The sequence below is a fragment of the Narcine bancroftii genome, chromosome 3, assembly GCF_036971445.1.
Source record: "Narcine bancroftii isolate sNarBan1 chromosome 3, sNarBan1.hap1, whole genome shotgun sequence".
Lineage (NCBI taxonomy): Eukaryota > Metazoa > Chordata > Chondrichthyes > Torpediniformes > Narcinidae > Narcine > Narcine bancroftii.
Genome location: NC_091471.1, coordinates 128,344,364 through 128,361,138, shown reverse-complemented (window position 1 = coordinate 128,361,138; position 16,775 = coordinate 128,344,364). Strand labels below are relative to the sequence as shown.

General features: G+C 40.5%; 1 protein-coding gene across 3 annotated transcripts in view; it reads right to left on the bottom strand.

Moving 5' to 3' along the window:
- The window catches only part of LOC138757548 (Kv channel-interacting protein 4-like), a 291,302-nt gene that overhangs the window by 13,236 nt on the left and 261,291 nt on the right, over positions 1–16,775 (bottom strand). For all 3 annotated transcript variants that reach the window (XR_011353670.1, XM_069925072.1, XM_069925073.1), the window contains exons 4-5: positions 4,833–4,903; positions 687–794 (exon numbers count right to left, since the gene is read on the bottom strand). Coding sequence is in view for 2 of the 3 variants with exons in the window: in XM_069925072.1 (XP_069781173.1) it covers positions 687–794; positions 4,833–4,903 (179 nt within the window). In the remaining variant the exon portion in view is untranslated. The remainder of the gene's footprint in view (positions 1–686; positions 795–4,832; positions 4,904–16,775) is intronic.

Below are 16,775 nucleotides of genomic sequence, written 5' to 3'. Positions count from 1 at the left end.
AGACAAAATATTTATCTCCTCACAGACACTCTTTGAGTGAAGTTAATTTCAATGAAAAATGGTTGCAGAACACCGTAGTATAGTTAGGCGGTCACATTACTGGAAGGAGCAGGGATACATTGGGGCTTTTATTTTATTTTAAAAACACCATAATAAATTTGACTTAACGACCAAAGTAATAGGTTTAGTGAAACATCACAAATACTTTGTAATTTAGATTAGATTATTGTAATCAAAATATTGAGTTTGAATTTATTTTTCTAAACATGTAGCCAACATTGCATCCTTACCTATTTATTCATCATACACATCATTGTAGATACAACAATTAATGGTACGTGGTAGGAGATTTTACTGTGGTGAATGGAATCCAACTGTCTTATTGAATTTAATTTTAGTCAACAGAAAAGAAAGATTCAGGAGAATGAAAATCTCCACTCATTAATAAACATAGGGAATTGGTATCCAGTTCACAGCATGTTTCAGTATGTTAAGAAACCCAACACCCAACCAACCAATTTTCCCCTGCAACCGCTGCAACCGTGTCTGCCTGTCCCGCATCGGACTTGTCAGCCACAAACGAGCCTGCAGCTGACGTGGACTTTACCCCTCCATAAATCTTCGTCTGCGAAGCCAAGCCAAAGAAAAAGAAAAGAAAAGAAGAACATGTTTATGGAATATCTTACCTCCTTAGTGACATATCCATCCTTATTTATGTCATATAAATTGAAAGCCCATTTTAGTTTATCCTGTATTGTCCCACGAAGTAAAACAGAAAGACCCAGTACAAAATCCTGAAATTATGAAGAATTAGGGATTAAATGAATGCTCAGCCCAGTATTTCAACATTCTCCATCAACAGATGGCTCTGCGAGGGCACATCACACATATATGCCATAAGGCCATCAAAAATTTGGAATCAAACCAAATATCACCACAGGGAGGCATTGCACCAGAGCACTCCTGGAGAACAGAAATGTGAAACCCATTCCACAATACTCATCTCAGAGCACCTGACCCACCCCCCCCCCCCTCCAAATATTTTGGATAATTCTTGTCCTGCTGTGTGTTCCATTCCTAGGAACATTCTGCTTGCTAGGTCCCATCTTTTAGCAGTGTCATTGGTTGTTGCTGTTGCACCATTTTAATATCTTCAGTGTAATTAGATTGCTTCTCCCAGGCACCCGATATTTTGCCCACTCTTATCTGCCAATTGTTTGATTGAATCAAAGCTGGTCAGGCTGCACACTGATCGCTTTATTTCCATAATGCACAGAACCATGACAGTGCTTGCACCTGAGAGACATTTGAAACATTTCTCAGAGATTCGACATAAAGCAAGAAAAATGGCACCAATTAAACACATGTCCTTTCACAGGCATTTCATAATCTTTTCTCTCATGGAACCAACTAAATCCTATTTAAATCTTTAGCAATGCCACTCACCAACTTTTATTGTGTAATTTTATTCTCTTCAACTCAGTTTTACATTTAAACTGGCATGAAATGATGGGACATTAAAGCAGTTAAAAATGCAGTAATCTAGAGAATTTATAAGGAAAGCACAAAAGCTGCGGATGTTAACTTCTTCTGCAGACAAAGAATTGCTAGGAGAACTCTGCAGGTCAGACTCCATCCATGGATAGAAATGGTCAGTCAATGCTTTGGGTCTGAACTCATTTCAAGAAAAGTTGTTTTCTGCAGGAAACAAGATCATCCCAATAACCCTGTTCTCCTCCACAGTGACTCTACTTTTTGACTATCTGTGGAGTTTCCACAGCATCAACATTTTTCAAGATATTGATAGGCTTGGAATTCATTCTGATCAACACAACTATTTGGTGAATATAATTGACATGGGACAAGCTGGTTTAACCTGATAAATGATAAGGAATAAAGTGGACACAGAGGGACATGTACCAAGATTCAAGATTTGATTTAGCGTCATGTAATTTTAAAATGTGTCATATTATACAAAATTGCCTTTGCCTGAGGCAGACAGATTCACCATCAGCAGGAATTGCCTGAAGTGCCTCTTACTGTCAGAGAATGAAAAGAGAGCTCCCCGAGAGTCACCAGGTATCCATGGATTCACCTCCAGCACTCCCACAGCCCCTGCAGTCCAGTCCAAATAATTTGCAATCCGAGCTCCAGATCTGAATCTCTAACACGATCAGGAGCCCTTTAACACCTTCGGCCCCCCTCTTGCATCCCAGTTTCGATACCTGGTACCCCTTCAGCTAGGGTTGAGCCAGTCCACAGCCTGGTGCAAGTCCCTTAACTGCAATGTTCAGCATCCCACGGCCTCCGTGGGGCCCTCGCCTCAAGTCACCAGCAGCCCTTGGCCTGTGTGGGTCTTTCAGCCTTAGAACCCCTCACTGGACCACCGTCCCACGGGACATCTTCTCTGCTTCTCCTTCTTAGACAGGGGAAGATGCCCCCATTTTCTGGTGCCCTGCGCCAGTCCGCTGCTTCCCTGGAGTCTGTAACCCCTCATGACCTGCTGCTGATCATGGCCGCTGTCATCCTGGGTACAGACCACGCGGTCACAATACTTTAAATAAAAACCACTGTTAACTCCTTTAACGGGGTGTTCAAAGCCTGTACAGAGCTGATTGCAGTCAGACTGGGTGGTTGGACCTCACAGGACTGCTGTATCTCCATTCCTTGCTCTCCATGGGTCCATGCCAGAGGCAGTACTATTGTTGCAGCATCTCCAGCTGCTGTATTTTATTTTATTTTTTTAAAAAGGGAGTGGTTATATCAATAAATTGTCATTGGTGTGATTCTTTTGTGTTTTGAAAGGGAGGGGTTGGGGCAAATCTTTGTAGTTTACAAGGACAGGCCAGTACAATTAGTAGCTTGCTACATCATTTGATCAACATGATTGGTGCATCTAGAATTGGAGTGAAATATTATTATATGGGAGTTGGGACTACAGTTAACCTTAACCCTAAAAGTTAAAACTTGTGTAAGATTATTGAAATACAAAGGCTGTAGCACTGAATATTTTATTATAATGGTAACATTCCCTACCATATCATATATATCCTTTGTTGTCTACTGTAATATTTAATGTTATATAATTTGTAGGATATTATAGGATTTTACATTTACGTTAATTGTAATGTTATGTAGTAATAATAACCTTTTACAATATCATGATTCACTTGCTCGGTTAGTGTGAGTTAGTTTTACCTGACCTAATTGGGTTCAGGCTGAACACAAATAGAAGTTATTGGAAGGTCCCAAGGAATGGCAATTGAATAATAATCCAAGGAAAATAATTCTCTATCCATGATTGTGTTTGGATGTTCTCATGTAACTAAACTAACATGTTATGATATTCTGAGAGAATAACATTTCATTTTGATGATCTTTCAAATTCATTTATCTTGCTTCATCATTCAGATATATCTCCTTTAATTTTATTTTTTTTCCTTGATATGATCAATCATTCATTTTCTTTATAACTTTACCTGTCTCTTCCTGGTACATTTTGCTCAAAGTTATTGGTCAATACTAAAGGATTTCTGTTTAACTTGAGTGGAAGAAAGTTTAAGGTGATGACAAAGCTAAGTTTTTTTAAACAGAGGGTGATAGATACCTTGCATGCAAGGTATGGAATTTGGTGGAATTTGGAACAATGGGGACATTTAAAGGACTCTTAGATAAGCATAAGGATGTAAGAAAAGTAGAAGTTTATGGGCTGTGAGGTCGGGAAGGATTAGATTGATGATGGAATAGGTGTATATAGGTCAGCACAACACTGTGGGCTGAAGGTCCTGAATTGTGCTCCACTAAAACGATGTTCCACTTCTCTGAAAATTTAAATTTATCTCACTTGAACACCCCTCACCTTAGGTTAAAATCCTGTCTAGAGCCCTTTATTTAATTATTCAATTAATCCAGACACTGACTGTAATCTGACCTATGCAATGAAGCACCTCACACTTTCCCTGATAGTCAAGGCAACATTTCATGCTTTGAAACCTATACTTCCCACACCACTCTTTTTGTAATGTCTTTAATCTTGTATGCTCTTACAATCTTTGGCTTGGCTTCGCGGACGAAGATTTATGGAAGCAGTCCAAGGATTCTGAAGTCCTAAAGGATTCTGTTTTCTTCTTTGGACTTATAAAACAAAATTTTATTCCTGGTTCTAGCAATGGTTTTGGTTTCCATTTAATGACTGGATCTTTCACCCTCCTCCAAGTTCTTTTTCTGGTGATAACCTTAACTCTGGTGCTAACCAGACAATGATAGCCTTCACAACTCCTGTTTTATAGGGAATTGTTGCACTCCACTCTTCCACAATAGCTCCAATTATAACCTCTTTGTACTTGAATTATTATGTATTCCATGGTGCAGTGGTCACCTGTTCCATCATTCCAGAAGACTCAGTTCCCTTTCGAGTAGAGAGTAAATTGCTGAATATCTATTGGCTAAAGTGAAGGATGATCCTGCTTCAGCAGATGTATTTGTATCGTTGGTATAACAAGAGGCTTTGCATTTACTCCACTGTGCAGTGTGTTGGGGAGATGATGGGTCCAAACATTTCTTCCCTTGCATTGCTCTAGCTGGTTCTCGTCTGGAGTGAATACTCTTGTGACTGTGAACAGAATTGCAGCTACAGCCTGATGTTTGTTGGTTGAACAGCTTTTTGGGGATAAACACATGGGAAACTGACATGATATGTCTATTTGAGCGAACATAGTTTGAAAAGGAACATAAGTTATGGCACTTCCACTTTGCAAAGTTTTAAATCTTTAGGTTGATGAAAAGTTTGCAAATCTCAGATTCAGTAAGTTATACAAAAAAGCCACACTCACCTCAAAACTTACTGAACCATTGTGGTCTGTGTCAAAGGCATTAAACAGAAAGTGTGCATATGTGGATGCATCTGGAATAGATAACATTGTATTACTCAACAATATATTACATGCTCTTAAATTTTCAATTATAATTAACTTTACTTCACTAGATTTGACATCAAAGTGAACTGACACAATATCAGATCCATGAAAGAAAGAAATTGAAAAAGCCCTGACTGTCTAGTGAAATTTCACCCTGCAAAGTAAATAGCCCATCCTATTCATCATATTTTTGCTCACTGACATTTTCATTATCACCCAATGAGATTTTATCAGGAGGTTTTCAAGAGAGATGGAATTCTTTTCTTGTTGAGACATAATGTCTATCCAGCCAACAAAATAATGAATTGTTCCTCAATTAAAGATTGCCACATCTGTGTGATTTACTTATGATGCTATGTCAAATTAAATAGCTTTCTATTTTTGGGAACATCTTTAGAATTTTAAGATCCTAAGATACAGAAGCAGAAATAAACTATTCAGCCCCTTGAGTCTGCCCTGCCATTTAATCATGATCAGATCCATTTTCTCACAACCCCACTGCTTGGCTTCTCCAATCTCTGCCTTAAATAAACCCAATAACCTGACTTCCACAACCACCTTCAGCAACAAATTTACAGATTTACCACCTTCTGGCTGAAGAAATTCCTCTGCTTCTCTGTTCTAAATGGATGCCCTTCAATCCTGAATTTGTGCCATGTTGTCTCTCCAACCAGGGAGACAACCTTTCTACATCTACTCTGTATACACCTTTCAACATTTAAAATGTTTCAATGAGACCCCTCCTCATTCCAAGTACTGGCCAAGAGCTGACAAATGCTCCTCATATTATAGCACTTTCATTTCCTGATATCAACCTTATGGACCTTCTCTGAACCCTCTCCAATATTAGCACATCCTTTCTTTATTGAGGAGCCCAAAACCTCTCATATACTCCAAAGTGAGGTTTAACGACAGCCTCAACATCATATCCTTGCTCTTATATTCTATGCCAACATTGTCTTATTCACCACTGACTCAATATGCAAATTTACCTTCAGGCTATCCTATACAATTACTCTCAGGATCTTTTGTATCTGAGTATTTTCACTTCTCCCCATTTATAAAAAAGTTGTATGCTCATTTATTTTTTTCTACCAAAATGCTTGTCTGTACACTTTCCAATGTTGTATTTTATTTTCTACTTCTCCTAAATTTTCCACTTCTCCTATCCTGTCGAAGTATTTTGTAGCCTCTGTTTCGTCAACACTACCTACATCCTCCACCTACCTTTGTATTATCTCCAAACTTGGCCACAAAACAATCCAATTCATTAATATACAACATAAAAAGAAGGAAGCTAACCAGACTATGACCCCTGTATTCTGACTGTCTGCTTCCTGCCAATCAGCCAATACCCTACCAATGCTGGGATGTTTCCTGTTATTCAATGGGACCTTGTCTTGTTCAGCAGCCTCATGTATGGCACCTTGTCAAAGGCATCTGAAAATCCAAATAACAACATTCCCTGCATCTCCTTTATCTAGGTTGCTTGTCACTTCTTCATAGAATTCCAATAGGTTTGTCAAGCAAGGGAACCATCCATGCTGGCTTTGGCCTATCTTGTCATGTACCTCCAAGTACTTCATAACCTCATCCTTGACAATCAACCCCAACATCTTCCTAACCACTGATGCCATTCTAACTGGTTCTATAATTCCTGCTTCCCCTCCTTCCTGAATATTGAGGGTAACATAAGTGACTTTCCTGTTCTTCAAGGCCATAGAAGAAAAAATTGATTGCTGAAAGATCGTTGCCAATCTTTGTTACCTTTACTACCACTTCTAGGGTGAAATCTTTAAGAATTCTGGTTTTATAATTCTGAGGATATATTTCCTCATGTTTGGGAATTCAGGGATAATAAAAGGAAATGAAACCCCCAGACCATTAATTGGGTTCATCCTGTTTCAGAGAGAAAGGGAGCAAGGGCAGAATTTTCCAATTTGATGTCTTGAATAACCAGTCTGTGGTCATATGATATAAAATTCTATGATGATTGATTCCATGATTCTGGTCTATAATTTTCAACATACTGTGGAAATTAAAATTACAGAAATATGAGACATTGATGCCTTTGGCCATACAGTAAAATTCCCATTTTCCAGCCCTCAACCAACCATAAACACAAACAACTACCAAAATAAAAACGATGAGGAAATAAATAAATAGAAAATAAATAAATAAACTTTTTAAATTGTAGAAGTAAACTCCTTGGGAGTAAACATTCAGTCAGCAGGGCGCCTTGGTCATGCCCTGCCTGCAGCAGGTGATTGAATAAAGTTCCAATAAAGTTGTGTTTGAATAAAATGGCAGTGCCCAGGATGAAGAGCAGGCCGAAGCCACTTGCTGCTGGGCCAACTCTCCTAAAGCATCCTCCTAACCCTGCCTGGTAAGTCTTTATCTTTATTGGTATATTATTAAGTACATTAATAAGGCTTGGGGGATGGGTTTTAATTATAACATTACATTTTGCACTGACATTTGTGTATTCTTAATGCAGGTGTATTAGTTAGGCATTGTAAGAATGAGCTTCAGTCAACTCGAAAATTTGCATATCTGGCATCTGCGATCCATGTAGGTGACAGATAATGGGGATTTTACTGTACAAGGCTGCTATGACGTTCAACAGGTCCATCGCTGATATTTATTTGGTCCTCCTTCGGTTTAACAGGGTGGTAAACAAGGCTTTGACACACTTGCCTTCACTGCATGGGGTACTGAATATAAGAGTTAGGATCTCATAAGCAGCTTTAGAAGGCATTGGTGAGACCACATCTACAGAAACTACATCAATAAGTTGGAAGGGATGCAGAGGAGATTCATCAGGATGTTACTGGGACTGGAGAGTTTCAGCTACGGGGAGAGTTAGATAGGTTGGGTCTTTATTCCCTGGATCAAGGGAACCCAAGGGATGGACGTGTAGATGTTCTCATAAAATCATGAGGGGCATGAATAACATAAATGCACACAAGCCTTTTTATAGGATAGACCATTCTGGAATCTTTTAAGGTGAGAGGGGAGAAATTTAAGGCCAACCTTGGGGCCAAAATTTTTATTCAGAGGATTGTCTATATCTGGAATGATCTGCCAGAAAAAAATGATAGAAGATTTTTGGATGACTATGTGGATAGCAAATGGTGGAGAAAGATATGGACTAAGTGTAGACAAATAGGACTAACTCAGAATGCCAACTTGGATAGAATAAAAGAGTTGGGATGAAGGGCCTGTTTGATGCTGAATGACTATAATTTTATAATTCTCTCACCTAAGCCTCATATTTCTTGATCTTTTTCATGCCTTTAAATATATTTTCAGCTCTGAGATTTAATGATTGATTACCTAGAATCCTCTGTGAAAGGATTCTAAATATTTACATTCAAAACTGAAACAACGTCTCTTTACCTTTATCTGAACTGTCTCTCCTTATCCTGAAATTTGGATTTTCTAGTCTTTGCATCTGTCTTGTCAAATTCTCTCACAATCTTGTACATCTCAGTGTGATTACCCAAATCCTTCTAAGCACAACTGCCCATTGAGCAGTCTCACTCAATTACATCACAAGCCCCTACTGCCCTTTGGTCAACCCACTTCAATGATTGGTATCTCATGCTCAACAAATTCTAATTGTGGCAGCTACATGGGAAATTTTGCACACTGTCTCTCTTTGTCAGACAGCACAGAAATGCTGAAGGAACTCAGCCGCTCCCACAGTGTCCATAGGAGGTAAAGTTATATTACTGCTGTTTCGGGGCCTGAGCCCTTCCTCAAAGTATAAGTGACAAAAGACTGGTATCTGAATTCATGGCTGGAGAAAGGGGGAAGAATGGGAATGACAAACAGACAAAAGGTGTTCATGGAATATGATAAAAGGAAAAGTGAAAATTGATTTTGACTCCGTGAAAGGAGATAGAGGTAAAAAGAAAAAGAGAGAGAGAGACAGACAGAGCTAGAGGAAAGGAGACAGGGGCAGAAGAGTGGGGGGGGGGCAGGTTTTAATTGAAACCAGAGATCGATGTTAATGCTATCTGGTGCAGTGATCTCTATCTGGCTGAAGCCAGAAGACAACTCTCAGACACCTCCTCTCCTTACCCCATATAACAGGACTCCACTAAAACTCATATCACGGTATCACGCATTCTCTCTCAACTCATCATTTCCAGTCACCTCTCTAGCACAGCCAATCCCACACTGTCCATTTCAGTCTCCTACCCAAGATCCACTAAACTAATTGTCCCAGCAGACCAGTCCTTTCTGCATGCTCCTGCCATTCTGAACTGTTATCCGCTTACCTTCACTTCAACAGCTTCCAATTCCCTGGAATAAATTGCCTTATCTTTATCATGGACATCCAATAACTATACACCTCCATACCCCACTCTCAAAACCCTTAGTTTCTTTCTCACCAACAGGCACAATTAGTTTCCCTTCATTAGCACCCTTCTCCAGCTGGCAGAACTTGTCCTCACTCCCAAAAACTTCTCCTTGACTCTTTTCACTTTCTCCAAGTCAAAGGAGTAGCTATGGCTATCTGCATGGAACCCAGCCCTGACTACCTTTTTATTGGCTATATGGACCAATCGGTGCTGCAAGTACTCTGCTACATTAACAACTACTTTTGTGCTGCCCCATGCACCCATGGATGAGATGATGATCTCATTGACTTTATCCACTTTGCTGTTAACTTCCACCCTGACATTTAATTCACTTGGACCTAGCAACACTCTCTCTTTTCTTGATCTCTCTATTGTGACAGATTACGTTGGTTTTATATTGTATATAGATATTATTTTGGGAGATAAATTGGGGCAGTTTTTTTTTAGTGTAGGTCACATACAAACACTTCAAAACAGATCTCATTTAAAATATTGGAGCTCTGCTCTAGCCAGACAGGGCAGCTCCTTGGGGTCTCTGCAAAAACTTTGGGGAGTGCCAAGGGACTTGTTGTTTTGAAAAGCAACAGATGAAAGAGATCGGAGGAGTAGTTCTGAGCCACAGGCTGTCTGGGGTGCAGCTTGCTGTTCTAAGAGGGTCATGTGGTTTTGCAAGCAGAGAGAGAGAGAGAGAGAGAGAGAGAGAGAGAGAGAGTCAAACAGACTTTTTCTCTGAGAAAGAGAGAGAAAGAGAATTCAATTTTGCAGTTTTACAGTCAGCAGCAACATCTGGGACTGGAACAGGACAAGCTGGCAAGCTTGTGGAAAAACCCTATTTTGAAGATGGATTGTGAGTGCTTAGTTCAGCCTGGTCAAAGCCCTTGTGGTCCATACAAGAAGAGAGGACTAGCTGCCTAATGTTTCACTTGAAATAAGAGAAAATAAAGGAACTCTGTGGTGGCCAGAATTAAAGATTATTGTCAGCAAAACCCTGATGGGGCAAATTTCTTCGGCTAGACACTGAAGTAGCTGATCAGAAGGAATCAGTTTGTTTCCAGGAACAACAAATCTCTCTCAAAAAACCAACAAGAACCTTCCTGAGTGGTAACCATTTACCTTCCAAGCACCAAAGCCTGGTGAAATTCATAAATGTTAAATTCTGTGCACAGTTTAAGAATTGCCTGCAACGAGTGAACTTGGAGGATTGAGAAGTGAGATTGGACTGTGAATCAAATAACTTTTCTAAACTTACATACACATTACATACACGTGTGCTTAGAATTAGAAGAGGGTTAAGTTAGGTGAAGTAAATTAATAGTAATAAGTTAAAGTTTGATTCTATTTTCATGTTTAAAGATAATTAAAAACAACTTTTGTTTAAGTAACCATTTGTCTTGGTGAATTTCTATTGCTCCTGGATTTTGGGGTCTTCTGGGCTTGTAACACTATCTCCATTTTACCATAGACATCTTGTACAAACCCATCAAATCCAACAACTACATTGTGTAAGGAATCCATTCCTTTGTCACAAATCTCTGTGTCCGTCGTAACTCCATGAGGTCTTCCATGCTAGATCATTAGACATGTTCTCCTCCTTCAAACAATGTGGATTCCCCTCTATTATCATCAATTTTGTCTTCAACCGCATTTCCTCCATTACTCACATATCTGCGCTGGCCCCCTCCTCTCCCACAAGCAACAAGGGCCTTGTGCCATTGAGTGCTCATCTTTAGGCTCCTGTATTCTGGGAAAAAAAAGATTCTACCTGTTTACCCTTATCAATGGCTCTTATAATTTTATAAATCTCCATCTGGTCACTCATTGGCTTCTGATGCTCCAGAGAAAACACCTGGTCTGTCTAACTTCTCCTTTTAGCTCATAAACTCGAATCCAGAAAACAGTGATAAATAACTTCTGTACCATTTACAAAGCCTCCACATCCTTTCAGTAATTCTGCAACCAAAAATGCATCTGGTATTCTAAGTGTGGCTTAACCAAAATGTTAAATACTGTAGCTGTGTGGCTGTTAGCCAGAATCAGACACACGCAAAGATAAAGACTGCACCACAGACTTTAATCCACAAAGACTTCCACAGAGCCAGGCTGGCTGTGGCTGCAGCAACTCTGAGTGAGGCCTCGGGAGGCCGGCGCAGGCTTATAACCTGGAGGGTGATTGACACCCGACCGGGTGGGGCTTGATCCATTCAGGCCGAGTGATTGACAGCCAGCCAGGTGCTGTCCTGTCCCCTTACACTCTTGCAGGTACGGAGATTGCCCCCTGCAGTAGGCTGATGGTGTACCACTGCAAGCTGAAAAGTAAAACAGAGCAGTTTTCTTCCATATTAGAGCTAGGTTTACCCAGAAAGTCTATTGACTTTCAACAGGATAGGGTTGGCAAGTGTACAATGCTTTAGGGGGATTGCTTATCCCACCATGCACATGGACACGTGTTGGCAATATGGGCACAATTTCATGTACTATCTGCATAAAATATGTAACAACATTTAAAATTCACTCTGTGAGTTGAAGGATGGGTGGGGCAGGGATAAATAAGACAGGCAGTAAAGAAAAAAAAATAAAGTGAGAGATTAGTAGGGAGGCAATCCAAAGAACTTAACTAATGACAATAGGAGAGTTAGGATAAACCTGTTGTATGTTTGGTCCACCTTTATGATTTTTTGAAATGAATTGCTTTGTTCGCTACTGCCGCTGTGTTGATTGCTGCTACTATAGAATGTTTGGCCTGAAGTTTTGTTCTGTTTATTTGTTTTAATATACAGAAATATAGGGAAGAACCTAAAAATCTATGAATTGCAAATCTAAAATGATTCATGCTCCAGCCAAAATATAAACATCTGCAAATTAGGAACTTTGTTTACATGCTTTTAAAATTCATTATGTTCTGAACAACTATCATTATTTTGATTCAGAATGTCAAGATAGTCAGGCTACATAGTCAGGCCTACATTGTCAGGCTACATAGTCAGGCCTAATTGTCAGGCTATATAGTCAGGCTATATTGTCAGGCTACATAGTCAAGCCTACATTGTCAGGCTACATAGTCAGGCCTAATTGTCAGGCTACATAGTCAGGCTATATTGTCAGGCTACATAGTCAAGCCTACATTGTCAGGCTACATAGTCAGGCCTACATTGTCAGGCTACATAGTCAGGGTACATAGTCAGGCCTGCATTGTCCCCATGATTGGGTAGAACTGCTAAAATGTCTCCACTTTCATGATACAGAACTTAGCTGGGTTTGATACGGATGAAAGTTATCTCAAATCCTGTCAGAATCTTCAGGGCGAGAATTTAATCAAGTTCTTTCTGTTCTCATTTGATGTTTGCATAGATCAGTTTTTAGAAAATTTACACCAATGGTTTTCAGGACAAAGAATTGTTAGCTATTGTATTTTTCTTAAACCAGGTACATTATTCTGACCATGCAGTTGTGTTTTGAATAGTCGGGCACAGAAGAAGGGTCAGTCTTTATGCTTTCATAGTGTTTAGGAATTGATGCAAAAGCACATGTTGGAATTACCCACTAACTCATCATGCAGATAAAACATGAGTTCAATTTCATTCTGGTCGGTTCACAATGACAAATTTTGAGAAATATGGTACAATTTGTTTTGTGCTTTATTTTGAAACCTTTCCTTTATCTTTCTTGTTTGTCCTGATGCTGCTATCACTTTTCTTTGTCAAGTGACTATTCTTCAAACCCAAGACTGGTCAAAACAACTTTAACTACTTGAGATTTGAGTAGGACACCCCTTTAGAAGATTGGCAAACAGCAGAGCAACAATACCAATTTGCTATGGCAAAATAGTCTTCAATGACCTCTGATTTCAAATCCATTTGTAAATGGATAAGGATTCATTCATGTTCATTTTGATCCATAAGCTTGTGTTAGACAAGGGAAGAGTTATTTCATCAACTTATTGCAATTGGATAATGAGCATGTAGAAGCCTCAGTATGTAAATGTTTCTAGGCTGGATGAGTCTGAAACTAGAGGCCATAGGTTCTGGGCAAGGAGAGTAAATATTTGAAGGGGGAAAAAAGGGGCATTTTCTTAATGTTGGCTCTCGGAGTGAGGAGGGCATGAAGTTAGCTGATAGTTAGGAGGGAAGGGGTTGGTGGGGGGTTGAGTTGCAGGTGGGATAATTGAGGCCTTCAGAGGATATTTGGACGTGTGCATAATGGGGCAATTGAAAAGGTGTGAGCTGAATGTGATCAGATGGGAGTGATTTGGGTGGAACAGCATGGTTGAAGGGCTTGTTTCCCTGCTATTAAATGCTAATCCACCTCTGTTCAATTTATACTGTATATGGACACGTTAAGTACAGTTAGCCTTTCATAATGATAAATTATGATTTGACTTGCATAAAATATGCAATTTTAAATAGAATTTCTGAAATTCCTTTATCCATTTTGACCCATTAGTAAGGTTTCTTGGATATAGAAATTATCCATAAAACCTGACAGAGCAGTTCTCTCCTATCCAAAATTGCACCATCAAATAAAGTGACTAGTCCTGGATTTTGTTGCTACTTTAAAGTTTCCCATTGAGATGAAGTACGAGGAGTTGTCATTGAAATCTGATTGGCTACAGTAAGCCCAATCAAGTCAATGAGGGCCATTTGTGAAGGATCTGAAACTTTAACTCTGTATCTCTTTCCACAGATGCTGCAATCATTCAGCCGATCAGGCAGTAAAGTATCACTGATTGGCTGAGTGATTCTAATTTTTGCAGTTATTTCAGAATTCCAGCATCTGTAGCATATTTTTGGTTGATGAACTATGAAATGCATTTGCAGGTGATTTAGGTTTGAATTTGTTGATTAATTTATATCTTCCTTTCTATTTCAGGAACATCAAAGCCCACTTTTGTGCACTGCTCAAGATGCGATCATTTGGATATTTTTGACTGAATGTATCAGAATGAGACTACCTGGGGTGCCTATTGTGGAGAAGTGTAATGGACTGTCAAATTCACCTCCCAATTAAATTTTGCTTGGTTGCCTGTCAAAATATGCCACCTGTTACAGTGTACATCCTTGCTTTTGGTATAAATGCTCCTGAGCCAAGATCATCGGGCGACTGGGACAAAGGGACACAGGCAAGTCCAATGTGCCAGCAATTGATTCTATATGCTTCTCCTTGCATTATAGGGGAGACACAAAGAATTATTCATAACTGCGAACAGCAGAGTAATTGACTTTCACAATACTGAGTTTGTCCTCTTCTTAGTGTGAAGGTTACAGCAAGATCGGGAAAACAGCTGAGCTGAGAACGCCAACGAGTGGACTTAGAACTTTAGTCCCTGCCCCTCAGCAATCTTTTACCTTGCCAATTACTTAGCTAAAAAGACATTTGATTCAACTCAAGGACTGTATTTCATCATTGATGCGACTTATTAAAAAGTCATATATCCCATCTTCAATACACAAAATAATTGTCAAAAATCAACTCATAATTAGTTTCATTAACCAGTTGAAACCTGGCTGTTATAAAGACTGCAGGAGAGTCAACACCTCTTCCTTCACCTCATTGCTTCCCACCACTATCCGGGGACCCAAATGGACCTTCCAGCCACAACGGTGATTTAGCTGCATTTCTTCTCATCTTGTCCTACTGCATGCAGTGTTCACAATGTGGCCTCCTTTACACTGAAGAAACCAAGCACAGCTAGGGTGATCACTTTGCTGAGAACCGTTCTGTTTGCAGGAGCTATCCTGACACTCTAATTCACTCTCCTGCTCTTACTTTGCCCTCTTTGTGGCCTTCTGAACTGTTATAATGGGCCTAACTGGAAAATCAAGGAACAACATCTGATCTTCGTCCTTTTGCTCATCTCCAACATCGCTTCTCCTCTTAGCCATTCCCCTCCAGCCACCTACCTGGTCTTCATATTTTCTTCTCTAGTCAGGAATTTCATCGGTTATCTCCCTGCCTACAGGTTGAACTGGATAGCTCTCCAGCCTTATACCGCTCATTTCCATTTCCTATCTAAGATGCACAAACAGGATTGCCCTAACTGACCCACATTTTCTCTCTGTCCTTAACCTATTGAACAGATGTCTTCACACTTCATCACTTTGATTTGTACTTGTCCAGTCCATTCGCAACTACATCCATGACACCTCACTCCTCGCAACCAATTCCCTGGCCCCCACCAACCCCTTTATGCTACCGCTATCCAGAAGGAAAGTTTCAGGGCCCTTTGGTTTTTATTTCACAAATGCAGAACCATTCAGTCCTCCTCTACCAACATTTTGTCCATTTACTTATTCTTACCCTCAACAACTTCTCTTTTGACTCCTCCCATTTTCTGCAAATCCAGAGTGCATCCATGGACAGGAAGTGGGAGTACTCATCAATGATGAAGAGGAAGAATTTGTTCCCGTTTGTGGAGGGGAGAAGTAATTAAAAGCTATTTGGGATTTTCATGTCGTTTTCCAACCGCCACCCTCAGTCAATGAGTAGCGCAGCCGGCAAGCTCTGGCGAGTTGGGGGCTGAGGGAGATGGCTTGGGGCTGGAGTCGGAGTTGGGAGCTATGCAGGCAGTGGATTTCCTAGGGGTCCCCTTCACGTGGCAGACCTTCGACCAGTGTCCCCTCTTACAGCAGCTGGAGCAGACAGAGTCAATAGCTGGGCATTGAGAGCGAGGGTGCTGGCTTCTACCACAGAAGAAGCACTCCCTAGCATGGGAGGGCTCCCTATCTTGGGAAACGACTGACATTAGGGCCGGGGCAGTGGGAGTTGCCGGTCCTGGAAAGGGTTTGCTAGGGAGTGCTTTGTTGTTGGCCTTGAGGTCGTTGATCTCAAGCTGGGCTTGTTTAAGAGGCTTGGTCAGTTCAAAGTGGCTGGCCAAGTCTTTCTTACCCGATTCAAAGAGTTGCTGCCTCATGTATCTCGAGCGGACCCCTGTGACTAGGGTGCTCCAGATCTGCTCTTCCTTATAAATGTGGTAGCCGTTTCATACTGGCACTTCTTGGTGAGAGTCCACAAGTTGAGCAGGTAGACGTCGATAGTCTTTCTTGGCCACTGCTGACGCAGAGTGAGCTGATGCCTCACTAGGATCTCATTTTGCGGCTTCAGGTACTGAGCCTTCAGAGCCTCAATGGCGGCATCATAGCTTACACAGTCCCAAATGACAACATACCCTTTAGTCCCTTCTCTGGAATCGAGGGCTGAACTCCTGAGTTCATCTGTGTTGAACACGTCCTTGGTCACATTCAGGTAGGCCTGGAAGCAGTCTGGCCAGTAAGCAAACTCCTCGGACAGAGGGTCAATTAGGAGCATACTTGGCTTAGCAGCTCTTCCATCTTTTAGTTATTAAGCTAATAAAATTGTAGCGCAAATAGCAGTTCTCATGACCGGAGGGAGAACACATACTTTTATTAGCTTACAACAAGGAGTAGGTCTCACAGTAGTCTTTAGTAAGGATCAGGGTTTATGTGGGAAACCTGGGTTATATGTGGGTAGATAG